Consider the following 14,176-nt stretch of genomic DNA (forward strand, 5'->3'; position numbering starts at 1 on the left):
TCAAAAATATCATTGCGGATTCCCACTTGCAAAACCAGAGCAGAGAATAGAGGGACATTTTATTGTGCGAAAGCCAGGAGCAATATATTATATAAATCCCCTAGGTGGAGGCTGCGTAAATTATACAATGATATTGTAAATAAGCTTGATAAAGTGGATGTATTTAGTCTTTCAGAAAAAAAGGTTCAGATCATATGTGAAACAAGAAATTTTCTTTAGAAATAATTAAGAAGTTCATATATGTAACATTTACTGTATGTACACAACACTGTAATTGAGCATTAAGCCTGTTGTGTTGTACATTAAATAAATAAATAAATAAATAAAAAAAATAAATTTACAACATAGTAGGACATGATGCTGCTATATGTAGGGAATTTTAGTTCAATTCTTGACTCTTTGTTATTATTAATTATTAGTAATTACAAGGAGTGAAGGTACTGGGTTTGTTATTTACTGCTTTCACTTGCATTAAACGGGACAAATACTACTCTTTTTCCATCTACTGACGGGACGGCCGGGACACTCCCCTAAAACGGGACTGTCCCTGTCCAAATGGGACGTATGGTCGCCCTGTTCATTATTTCATGTATGGAAACAGGGCTTTCTTGGTGATCAAGTTAGTCCGAGAATTTAATACCTCAGCAGTATGCGCAGTATGAGGCTAATCATCTTTACTGAATAGTAGGTTCGATATAATCATTAGGGGAGCGTTTTGCACTTTTGTTGGAAATTCGATGACGGCTAGTGGGGAAAGGTGCCATTAGTGGCACCGACCTTACTGATTTTTTTTTTTCGGACAACCCCTTACCCTGCCCCAAGTTTTTACCGTGTCTGGTTAGGCAACGCACACAACACCAATAACAGAAAAGTTACTTCGGGTCGTTTTTAGAGTTGAGTTGTCTAGTGGTTATAATACAATTATTTGATTAAAAGAAACGTGTAGCAATGCCAGTAAATAATTTACTAATGTTTATGAGTCAAAGGACAACCATATTAGCTCAGTTGTTGGAATGAATGTCCTGATTTTGTTCGAAATGCCACTTTAAAGATGATTGTAGACATCGTCTTTGTTACAACACGGTGTTTTGTACAACTCTTCAGTTATTTTGCTCTGAAGAGTTGTACTCAAAATAATCCAGAACTCACCACGGGGAGGAGGTTGCACATCGAGTTTTGCCAGCCCACCCACCCGGTAGGTCTACGTTGATCTTTGACATTAGGTCACGTAATTTTTCTTGGAGCGTATGCTTTAACAATGTACTGGCAAAGTACATTATTATGGATACTATTGCAGTATGAAAATCTTAAATTTCAACCTTTGTGGATATTCCAGAACAGAGAACATACAATATAATACGAAGCAACAATCGTAAATATTCTCAACTATCAACTTGTTACAGTATAAAGATATTCCAAACACATCTTTCTGCTAGTCGTACTTATTAACTGTGCACTTCACATCACCTTGCAACCACTTCATAATGTCAACAGAAGTCATCACAAAAAGATCATGTGCAAACCATGAGAAGCCACAGAACACTAATACTGCAGGTCGACCGCTACGTCACGCATACGAATAACTAACAATATATTAACGTAAACTTCTGAGGACTCCCTCACATCAGTCATTAAATGCCACTACAGTTAGAAAAGCATGTAGTATAGTGATATCATGAAATCATATCTGATATCAGTAACGCACTGTTCTTCAGAAACTTCCTGCTTTAGCAACATACGAAAGTAATTAAAACAACTTCCAATGCACACAATTTCCTTACCGATCAGTAGGGCAGCCCAAAAGCATAAAAGCAATTTACGCATATGGTTGGTACCTTGAACATGGTTGTGATTGTCTAAGGGTCCAGAAGAAACTAATTTTAAAAGCATAATAAATCATAATTTTAGAAAATAAAGCATAATTTAAAATATTTTATATATAGCACAATTCGTGGAAAATTCTATTAGGAAAATTCTTGCAAAATTATGTTTAACTGCAAGTTTAACATACAGTATTAATATTTTTTTAAACCAATATTTACAATGCAAAATTATTGAAAACTTAACAATGAAAAGCTTATTTTTATTTTTGTAAATTTTTCGATGCAATTCTTTGATGTGGTGAAAAAAAAATGAAAAAGAAGAAAACTTTCCGCCAACAATGAATAGTACACAAGAACTCCACACTATATTGTTATGTGTACCTCTTGAACTTGAGCATTTTCTGCACTTTTAGGTGGCATCTTTTACTTTCACTTTTGCACTTCTAAGACGCACACAAGTGATAAAAATAACTGACTCGCGTAAAGGATATCTCTTTACAGTGCATTAAGTAGAAAGTTCATGAAATATGAAAGAAACTGGTTGCATAAAATATTAATAAATACATCAAGATATTTAGAATATTTAATGTATAGTTAATATTATACATTATACACGATTAATGTAAACCAAGGATTGCAATTATCAATAAAGCATAATAAACCATAATTTGAAAAAAAAAATAATAAAATAAAACATTATTAAACAAAAAATAAAGCATAATGTGGGTTGCTCTACCGATCAGCTATAATACTTTCCCTCCGATATGTAGGAATAAAGAAAAAGCAAACACCCATTATTTTCAGATCTCGGAAACTTATTTCAGATATACATTACAGCAGTAAGAAAGATATAATTCACTTCAATATTACCCAGAGTGGCTTCCTAATAGTATATTCCTAGCAGTCTGGACACTGGCAGCAATAACAACCCCTCAAGTGGTTGAATTTGTACAGGGGTATAAACTTTCGCTTTTGAAACCAGCTTAGCTCAACTCAAACTCAAAGTGTAAAAGGTTAATTTACTCATGCTCAAACTCAGGTTTTCGAAAAGGAAAACGCTTAACTTTGAGCTACGCTCCACTTGACGCTAAACATAAGGAAAATTACAAATAAAATTTTCTTATAATTTAATATTTAAATATATATATATATAATATGTATGTATGTATGTATAATGATGTAGATTCAGAACGGTCCGGCATACAAATGTAGTAACATGTAGAATTCAAATGTGTAACAACCTGACGTGACGTAGTGCGATTTGAAAAAAAAAAAAAAAAAAGGAAAGGAAAAAAACTTATGTTGATTTTGCAACACTGTTAGTCTGGTTGCATTGCAGTGTACGTCAAACAATGTTCACCTGTGGATATTTACATGGTACGAAATTTCAGCGTTTTGCATCTATTACTTTAAAAGTTACGAGGGATATCCAAATAAGTTGTCCACCCGATATGTATGTATTCCGAGAGAGAGAGAGAGGTATATGCAGGCGCGGATCGAAGGGAAGGGCTATAGTCCCCCCATCCCCCGCCTTGACGCTCAGGTATACACTGGATAAAATGGACTTCAATCCTACTTTCTTTACATTGGATAAAGCGGCAAACTATGGTTTAGCCCCTCCCTTGATCATATCCTGGGTCCGCGGCTGGGTATATGGATATAGATATATATGTTTACATAGATACATATTTACGTGTTTCTTACATTAATTTTCAGGTAGTCAAGTGATAGAAGAAGAAAGAAAAAGAGTAGAAGAATTGAAAAGGCGAGTACAGGATGAAGTGAAAGCACAATGGGAAGAGAAACGTCAACGCGAAATAAATTGTAATAGCCTTAATAGTGTAGGCAGTGAAGAATCGAGCCTGACTAGCAGTGATATACCAACTGAAAGGTAAACAAACTCAATATTAGATTATAATTATTTTATCTGTACAACACTCATTGATTTGCTGCTAATATATTTATATGAGTGTTTCCCCAAAACTCAGTCACATAAGTGTATCTACTTAATGATGATGCTACATACCGAATTGAATACGCACTTGTATTTAGGATATTAAAAGTATAACGTTAATGCTTTCGTTACTCAGCAAAGCAATATTACAATGAAAAAAATTCACATCATTTAACTCAAATGCCAGGGAACAGCTACAGTTTACGACTCGCCATTATGTAGATTAAACCTAGCCGCCGCTTTATCTTTATCTTAACTGTTTTACTCATAACTGTGTCTGGTGTTACGAAACAATATCTAAAGTTTTCATTATTATTATTATTATTATTATTATTATTATTATTATTATTATTATTATTATTATTATTATTATTATTATTATTATTATTATTATTATCCTATTTTTTAAATGTATTTTATTTGCTACTTACTCTTATACAAATTTCTACGTTTCGAGCCTTTTTAGGATTCTTCTTCTGAGAATATACTGAAATATACGCAATACCAGTTCGAAAATATTAATGCAGACTCAGACAGACAAACTGCAGATAGACCAAGTGACACGTTTAATTTTTGCACTTTTTTTTTAAATGGTTAACAATATACTCAGACTTTTATCCTAAATAAAGCGTACATTTTCTTCTTTCAGTTTGATCAATTTGTTAATATATGAACATAATTTATCCAAAAAGTACAGAAATCTATATTTTCGTGCTTTGATACAAACATAATTTAATTTTCCTTTGTTGAAATTCTGAAGTTTTTTATAATTCATTACAGAAGTATACATGCCTTGTGTTAATTTTATACTGCACCACAAAACAACTAACTCACTTCAAAACTAACATCTCTCCAACAACTTCTTATAAATTTAAACATCCAATTATCTTAAATCTTAGAACACATCATAGACACGTAATATATAGTTTACCTTATTATGCTATCTATACTACATTGATTTATTATATATCGTTCTCCTAGATTAGATAAGCTGTAAACTACAAATAAATCCGAAATTGCTTACAGATCATGAAATTGCATAATTTCCTGAGTTATCGAACGTTTTCCAACACTAAGTGTTTCATTATGACTACACTCTGTTGATCAATAACCACGACATACTTCGTTTTTTCTGGAATACTTTTATTATTATCATTGTGTAACTGAATATATTTCCCACTTCTTCCTTGAAAATTACTAACAGTAGAATTAACAACTTTTGGACATCTTATACTTAGTTACTTTGTCGGTCCTCTTCTACCATTAGATGTAGAGGTTTTACATAAAGCTTTCCACTTAGAACGATCTTTGGCCAGGAGTTTTCCTTCATTTACCCACAATCCTCCTCTTTTCAGATTTTTTTCCTACCATTCCTTCCCGTTTTTGCCTGCGTCTTCCTTTCGGTCTGTTTCCATCTGCTCTAGTCTGCCACACTTTTCTCGATTTTCTCTCGTCTCCCATATGGTAAACATGTCCGAAGCAGTATAGTTGTGTCATTTCGATTTGTTGTTTTAAAGCCTCTATTTTTAGTCCTGTTGTAATGGGTTAAATTTCTCGCCCTGCCCCTTTTTGTTTTTCCCTCTATTTTTCTTAAACATTTCATTTCACTTGCGGATAGCTTACTGTGATGTTTGGTTGTCATTGGCCATGACTCATTTATATGTTGACATTGGATATATGTTGTTTTGTAGAGAGTTAACTTTGTTGAATTTGATGTATAATTTTTCTGCAATTCTGTAGTTTATTTCTTCGTCTGTTTTCCCATCATTCCTGATTGGGGCTTTTAAATACTTGAAATGTGTCACTTCCTTTAAGTCTTCACTTGTCAATTTTATTATATGGTTTTGTGTTTCTCTATCTAGAACCATAGATTTTGTTTTGTTTACACTGATTTTCATACTCTTTTTTTTTTCTTTCTAGTTCATTTTTCCATGTATTTACATTGTATTATAAATTATTTTTCGTTTTAGTCACTAGGGCCAAATCGTCTCCAAACGCTAATTCTGATATCCGTATTCGTCTCATAAGCGAGTTCCTTACAGTAACTGGTTTTCTCTTTTCCTTTATTGTTTTCATATCATCCATTAGAATTATAAATAATAGAAGACTCAGTCTACAGCTTTGTCTTATACCTGTCGCTTTTAGTATTGTATGTTCGCGTATAATTTTTGAAGCTACAGTAACAACTCTGGCTGTTACATATATATTAAGTTTTCATTAATCTATCTTTTCTAAAGAACATCCCATATTGCATTCCAAGGTACTCCACCGAAGGCAGGCTGGGAGACAAGTTGGTCACAAATTGGTTCCAGAAGAAGTGTGCATCAGGGAACTTCTGTCAAAGAAGAAAGGACCAGAATAGTAAGAAGAAGAAGGAATATAAGAAAGAAGACGGAGGAGAGGAAAAGAAGCCATGGTGGGGAATAGAAAGTATAGAAGAAGACACTGAGATAATCAAGAGAGCTCTAAAGAAAATTGGGAACGCTTCAACGTACAGGAAAAGGAGTAGGAGGCTATTGGACGCATGAAGGAAAAGAAAAAAGAAGAAAAGGAGGAAAACCGAGAGGAGCTGTTGGAAAGAAAAGGAGTGGTTTACAAGATCAGGTGCACTGATTGTAATAGTTGCTATGTTGGTGAAACGGGGAAAAATTAAAAGAACGATTAAAACAACACAAAGATGATGTGAGATTAGAAAGAGAAAGAAATATTATTTTTAAACACGTGACGGTTACTGGACATAATATTTATTGATGCGAGATTGAAGTGTTAGTACGTTAACAAACGACGTTAATAAGAAGGTGGAAGGAGGGTAGATTCATTGAAAAAAAGAAAAGCTGTGTTATGAATTGGAATACAGGCAGGGGCGGACCAACAATCGCGGCCTAGGCCCTCTCAGATAACAATTAATGAAAACAATAAAGAAAGAAAGAGAAAAACTAAAACAGAAGAAAGCTACATCATTCGGTAGATCACAGGTTATTATGCTGCCAACACACACCTCTCTTCCATCCGTCCATCAGTAAGTTACCTTTTCCAATAGGGCCCTTTTGCTACTGGATTTATGGCTAGTACCATCTTTCACTATAGTCTTTTATTATTTAGTTTGAACTGTGATTTAGTTTGTGCCTGGGGTCTTGGGGCCTTCTTTCAATATATTGGGCAGTTAGGGCCCAATATATTTTATATTCTTTCATTGCATTGAGCAGTTGGGACTCTGGGCCTTTTTTTCATTATGTTGGGCAGTTGGGGCCCTGAGCCTTTTTTCATTATATTGGATAGTTGGGGCCCTTCTTTCATTAAATTGAACAGTTGGGGCCTTGGCTCTTTTTTCATTATGTTGGACAGTTGGGACCCTGTCATCGTTGAAGACTGGGGCCCGCTTTGTAGCTGGGCCCATATTTAACAACAGGCTGATTGACCCTTTATGGATGTTAACACATCTTGTAGGTCTATATTTGAACTAACTAACTAACTAACTAACTAACTATTAGCCTTTGGAACCCGGAGATTCAACGCCGCGTTCACAAAAGCTCTTCACTGACTTCTATCCTTAGCTAACTGCATCCAGTTTCTACTTTGTATTTCTATCTCTGCGAGATCCATCTTAATATTGTCCTCTCATCTGCGCTTAGGTCTTCCTAATGGTAGTTTTTCGATTGGGTCTTCCATTCAAGACTTTGAAAGCGTTTCTACTTTCTTCCATTCTAGCTACATGACCTGCCCACCTAAGCCTCCTAGACTTGACGACCCTAACAATGTTGCATAAACCATATAAATTATGTAGTCCCTCGTTATGAAGTTTCCGCCATTCCCCATTCCCGTTCCTCTTGGGTCCGAATATTCGTCTCAGGATTTTGCTCTCAAATACTTTCAGTCTATGTTCTTCCCCCAGTGTAAGCGACCATGTTTCCCATCCATATAGAACAACAGGCATGATTATAGATTTATATATTTTAAGCTTCAAATTCCTCGACAGAATTCGCGACGACAAAATACTTTGAACTGAATAATAACACGAATTCCCTGCTTTTAGTCGACATTTAATTTCTTCGTGGATATGATTTTCCTCTGTTAATATTGATCCTAGATATTTGAAACTATCCACTGTATCAAAAGTATTATTTAATATTTTAACGCATCTATAATTTGCTGTATTACGGTCCCGACGGACTTCAATGTATTTAGTTTTCTGTGCATTTACTTCTAAACCCATGTTTCTGCAAGCGTTTAATAAGATCTCTGCATTTCTTTCTATTGTTCTCCTGTCATCCCCTATTAAATTTACATCATCAGCATATGCCATAACCTGGTGAATACCGTTCAACTCTAGGCCCTGGTTGCTATCTTTGCTTTTCCTTATAGCGTATTCCAGAACAAAGTTGAATAATAATGGCGACAATGCATCTCCTTGTTTCAGACCATTTTCGACGTGAAAGCTCGTAGACAAAAATTTTCCTACCCGGACATTACTTTGGGATTCATTTAAACATATCTTAATTAATCTAATTAGCTCTCTCGGTATTCCAAGTTCTGTAAGCACGTTGTATAATGTTTCTCTCCTAACCGAGTCGTACGCCTTTCTAAAATCAATAAATAGTTGTTTTACCGGGCTACTGTGTTCCCACTTTTTTTCGAGTATTTGGCGAATGGTAAATATTTGATCGATAGTTGATCGATTTCGTCTAAGTCCGCAGTGATAATCTCCAATAATTTCATCTGCGTATGGAGTCAATCTTGCTAATAGAATATTTGAAAGGATTTTATATTATGTTGACAAAAGAGAAATGCTTCGATAGACAACTCAAAAATGAAAACCCAGCGCATTTTTAAAAATGTATTAACTTTTCTGTAGTGCAAATACCGAGTTCATTTAGAACAGAAAACATGCTTCGTTTTTGGAATTATCCCCTGGAGCTTATGCTACAGTGTTGACATGGCATTTTTTTCGTCAGCATAAATATCATAATTATATCCAACTCTGGAATAAAAGTGTTCTATCACAATCATTTCCAGTAGATGATAATGCCAATAAAGTACGAGATTGAAAGTAATGGTGTAGGTAATTACTACAGTAGACCCAAAATAACGTAATTGCTAATCAGAAGACAATGCATGACGTTTTAGCGTAGAGCCTGCTCAGAATAGACGTAACCCTGCAGTGAGCTATGGCTTTTCCTTAGCGGCTAAATTATTAAACTAAATATGAAAAAGGAGGAAATATGCAAAGACCTCCAACAGTTCTCTGTCGCAAAACCTTCTCCTTTTTTATGATTCTGAAGAGAATGTTGCCCCGGGATCTGTAGAAGGAAATGATGATGATTATTGTGCATCTGAACCTACTATGCGAGATGGAACATCTTTGGACGGGATTCACGGCAAAAATGATAATGATGCTGCAAACTCCTTGTGTAAAAATTGTTTGTCATGTGCAGGGCAAATTTTGTACCAATTTCCTTGTCAGTCTTGTTGTTTTAATAATTTATACATTGTATGCAAATATGCGTTGTCTTTACCATGCACACAAGTGACATATGAAAGGTGCTTCTCAAAGTTGGTGAAAACAAATCTCAGTGTTTGTTTGTCTCAAGACATTTTGTACACATTTTTACTACTGAGTATGGAAAGATACATGTTAAATTTAGGGTCAGTGGACGAAGTTATTCAGGAACTCTGCAATTTATCATCTGAAGTGAAAAGAATCTTAATTTTTTAAAATTATTAGTTGTTTAGTGTTTCAATTCTCAGTAAGCTGTTCTGTTCATTCCACAGTAAAAAGTTACTGGCTGTTAAATGTTAAGTGTTTCAGCTATTATATGGAAATACAATAATAATTATAAAATATTCTCTCGAGAGTTTATGTTTCTAGAAATACTGTGCTTTGCTGTTTGATTAAAACTTACTGTGACATCAAATTTCCAATGACCAATGATAAATCATAATTTGCAGAAACTACAGAGTAACAATGAATTTACAGCTTCATAACGCGATGGCTCATCACAGAAGTTCATTGTACGCTATTTTAGAAATTGGTGTTATAGTCTGAGGGCCTTCCTTGGTATCGGAGGCCAAGGCCCTAATATACTCAGTCCGACCCTGAATAGAGGACTGAAAATTGACAAACAGTGGGGCAAGTTGTTGGAAAGACTTAATTTGTAGCTTAGTTTTCCACTGGACCAGGGAGGGAAATAGATCTGCGGTGTCTAGTTTCATTTTTGTCAACTTTTGTTATGATTGGCTGCATCTGTTTTGAGGATCCTGTTATATTTAGATGTCTCTCTTGTTTTTAGAGTGTCTGATGAAGCCAATATGTTCAGTTAGTTGGCAAAACTGTCACATATTTATTATTTTTAAATAAACGTCGCGTTGATTTGTATATTTAGTGTAAACGCATTCCGTCAAACATGAGCACCTACATCACAGAAGGATAAACCACACTCCCCGCTGCGCGTTCAAAGGCCGAAATCTGCTGAAAAGATTGCCACATTGGACGACAACGAATCTATTGATCTTGTGCGCGCACATCATACTTACTTTGTTGTACTATTAAACTGTGGTTCTCTAGCCGGCATCTGCTTGCTTTCACTAGATGGCATACCCGGCGTCTCTTCTGCTTCATGGAGCCATTAACACTTTGTATCCTTCTGTACTCTTCGTATTCAGCATATTTGGACTATCTATGATATCTTCTTCTGATGTTGCATCTTTAATGGTGAACAATATACAGTAAAATACATTATATAAACAAAAGAATCCGGTGACCGAGCTCAGAGCTCCTATGTTAGTATAAATTACTATTAATAAACATTTGTTGAACCCACAGTCAATTTTCAATATGTTAATGCGTGATTTAAAATACTATTTTCTATACTCAAGAAAACCTTTTCTTTTTCCGTCCTAGTGCCAGTAGTGATGATACTGCGGAAAAGGGAAGTTCATCCCCAATTATGGAGTCAACACCGGAAAAATTAGAGGAGATTCCGAATCTAAAGGTTAAACCTCAGGAACAGGTAAACATTTATTTATTACTCTTTCTTGTTCTCTATTTTATAGAAATATGGCAAAGAGAGAGAGACGCCGATTTAGGGTTGTGCAATATTTCGAAACTGCGATATTTTGATATCTTCTGTCTAATCGGTATCAAGTTTTTTAAAAACTTGAAGTGATCTTGTATAGGATCGCATCACGGAAAACCGGCTGAACCTTTTGGAATATAACTATCATCTACCTCGAACTGGATTTTTATCTTGTTGATTTGGTTAAAATGTGTATCCCCAGGAGAATGTAGAGGAGTTCAAAATTTATCCGAGAAAATTTATCTTTGGATTTTCTGTCACAAGCACTTCAAGTTAGAACATATGTTCGGTATATAAACATCCCATTATAAAGATGCGGATACGTGTTCTAACGTTTTTGAAACTTTTCCGTTTCAAAAGTGCAGGAAGGAGGACGTTTTCTATGTTTTTTTCGCTACATTGAAAGTAACGTTATATGCTTTATGCGATCGCATCACGAGAATAAGTATTATCAGTTGAAACCAGTTTTGCAACATAGGAAGCCTACCTTTCTCAACCTGGTTTTATCGTGTTACTTTGATTAAAGGACATATCCTAAGAAGGGTAGGGGATTCAGAATTTCTGCATAAGAAGAGTATTTTATGGGCTTTTATCATCCAAGTGCATGCAAAGCGGGAAAGGGTGTTCAAATATTTTCCATAAACTTATTCTCCCCGTGCGAGAAGTTGTATTTCATATAGAATTGAAAACCATAATGTTGTTGAAGCTGTATATCTTATCAAATGCAAACGATATCTCGCAGTATCATGTCGTCCTTATGATGAAATCTTTAGTTTATACGATACATATAACTTGATCATGAGTGTCTCGTCTTATTGTTCTTCTTCTACCAGTAAGCAAAAAATGTCAGAAGTACGACTTCTGATCGTCTTGCTCAGTTATTTTCTCTCCCGGTAGATTTCTATAGCACTGTTTCTTTAACCCTTACGAGACTGACCTTGGAAACGACACATAAGGGGTTGTCACTCATTTAATCCTCTGTTGTGTGAACACTAATTAAGATATCGGGATGATTTTTTCTATACCAAATGTAGTTGGACTTGTCAGATTGTTTATCCTGATGGTAACTTTTTTTTCCCTGAGTTTCAAATTTCAGCCCAAAGTCGAAAATTGGAGAATTTTCAAATTTCCACTTTTCTTTTTCCCTCTTCGTTTTAGAGAGATCTACTTAGGACTTGTCAGGTACATGCCTCGTATGAATACATAATTGTTGAGATTAATCGGACCATAACGCGGTTAGTGTGGCCACCTACGGAGATTAAAATTTCCCCATTTTTGGGTAGAAAAATTAAAAATGAATGTTTATAAATCCGTACCTATACGTACGAACACAAATCAACTTAACGCCAGTCGAACATCAGTCCTTACTGAACAAAAACAAGTACAGATTGTTACAATTGAGTAATTGCGGGGTCATGAAAGATTCGAATTTAGGTTCTAAACCTTGACTTCTACTTTTCTGTTTATCATATATATATATATATATATATATATATAAAACTACAAGTTCCGTTTCTTAGATATCGACATGATACTTGTAGGATATATTAGTGGTGTACGAACGTTTATTTTAAGATAGTCTTCGTCTGTCTGGTAGCCGTGTTTCCAGCCACAGAAAATATTAATTCCCTATTTTAGGGACAAAATTCGGAAAATATTCCTTTTTTCTTCTTAGCTACATTTCCTCTCTTGCTGGCTCCAATGGAACAAGCGTACCAGTATCTGAAAGCCTCATCTTTGACTAAACAACGCACAACATGGAAAGTTTCACGTGTATAATTAGAGGAAGTACAGTTGAGATTTACAGTAGATCTTGTTCTCTAAGTGGAAAGATAATTGATATTTTAAAAGTAAAATGAAGTATTCTTTAACGACATGCTTACTTTATCAAATATCGTCACGATACTTGAAGGATATATTAAAAGGGTACCAAGGTTTATTTTAAGATAGTTTGCGTCTGTCTGGTAGCAGAGTTTCCAGCCAAAGAAAATTTTAATTCCCAATTTTAGGTGAAAAATTCGGAAAATATCCCACTTTCCTGTCTATAATTTTCCTCTTGTTGGCTCTGAAACCCTCTTGTTTGGCCTACACAGCGCACTATAGAAAGTTTCAATAGGATAATTAGGGAAGCTGCCTGACGCTGCATAACTTGATTTTTCCTTCTGAGGCGGAAAGAGTGTCAAAATTTCGTGTACATGTTGAGAGAGATTTTTTTCTTTCTGTCTTTGTATGGCAGCCAGCGACTTCAGGTTTTCACTGTGCGTTGCGACACGCTAAAGAATTTTTTTAGGTGACTTGTACCCATATGGCAACAGTGGTGCCAGGCCCAAAAAATCCTAAAATTCGGTTAGGGAATTTTTTGTGGATTTTTACCCCTGTATTTCCCTCCCGTTAGCAATACTGCAATCAGACTTACGTCATAAAATTACCACATTCTTCTTCTAAAAAACAAGGTAGGTATTGACCATATCAATCGAGTAAATAGTCTTTGAGTTATAATTCATTAACTGAAAGTTTGCGAAAACGCCAAAAGTCGCACTATCTCGAAAGGTTAGACGGTAGTGTTCTCATTTTCTAAATATTCCTACGTCTTTTCGTAGGAGACTTATTCTCGAATTTTTCGTTACTTTTTTTTTTTTTTTTCAGTAGAACAGATACAATTTCCTGAAGTCAAAATAGAATTCAGCTGATTTTAATTTCTTCTCTGCAGTAGAACTGTTCGTACTTACTACGCCTTCCTTTACACAACCTTTAATGATATCATTCCTAGTGTATGCAGTACCATCGTACAATGATTATGAACGGTAGGGAAATCTCTATTTCCCCAGTTCTTATATTTCTCAGTTCTCAAAACTTTTCTTGCATTTGTTAGTGCGAAAGTTCCCCATTGTTGAGAGACTATAGGTTTAACACTTAGTTTTTCATGATACAAATATTTACATAATTCTTTGCAACTCATTTTTTTTAGTGCTTAGAATTATGGATAAACTCGGTTTCCCTCCGGTGTTCGAAAAGCCTAAATTTTGAATAAATTCGTAAAAGATGTATTCGTTAACAGAATTTGGATGAATTGCTCTCTGAACTTTCAATCGTCGCTGTTTTAAAACAGCCAACAATTTGTAAAACCATTCTAGGAACGTTGTACTGTAGAAAATAAAACTACAGACTAATTCCTTTTTGTTGCCACATTACATAAGACATGAAAAAAAAATGTTTATTTCCTCGTGCATAGACCCCTGAGGTAAATCGTCGTGACTTCACTTACTTCCATCTAACAAGACCAAGTGTTTGAAGGAATCGAGAGCGATTCATTAGCTATCGACAGA

The 14,176-nt window shown here is 35.0% G+C and overlaps 1 protein-coding gene across 5 annotated transcripts in view; it reads left to right on the forward strand.

Annotated features, from left to right (window-relative positions):
• LOC145660611 (pleckstrin homology-like domain family B member 1) overlaps positions 1–14,176 on the forward strand; it is an 865,216-nt gene that overhangs the window by 671,460 nt on the left and 179,580 nt on the right. For all 5 annotated transcript variants that reach the window (XM_081725879.1, XM_081725875.1, XM_081725878.1 and 2 more), the window contains exons 14-15: positions 3,540–3,714; positions 10,676–10,784. In XM_081725879.1, coding sequence (XP_081582005.1) covers positions 3,540–3,714; positions 10,676–10,784 — 284 coding nt within the window. The remainder of the gene's footprint in view (positions 1–3,539; positions 3,715–10,675; positions 10,785–14,176) is intronic.

Source organism: Thermobia domestica, chromosome 9 (assembly GCF_964235325.1).
Source record: "Thermobia domestica chromosome 9, izTheDome1.hap1.1, whole genome shotgun sequence".
NCBI classification, from domain to species: domain Eukaryota; kingdom Metazoa; phylum Arthropoda; class Insecta; order Zygentoma; family Lepismatidae; genus Thermobia; species Thermobia domestica.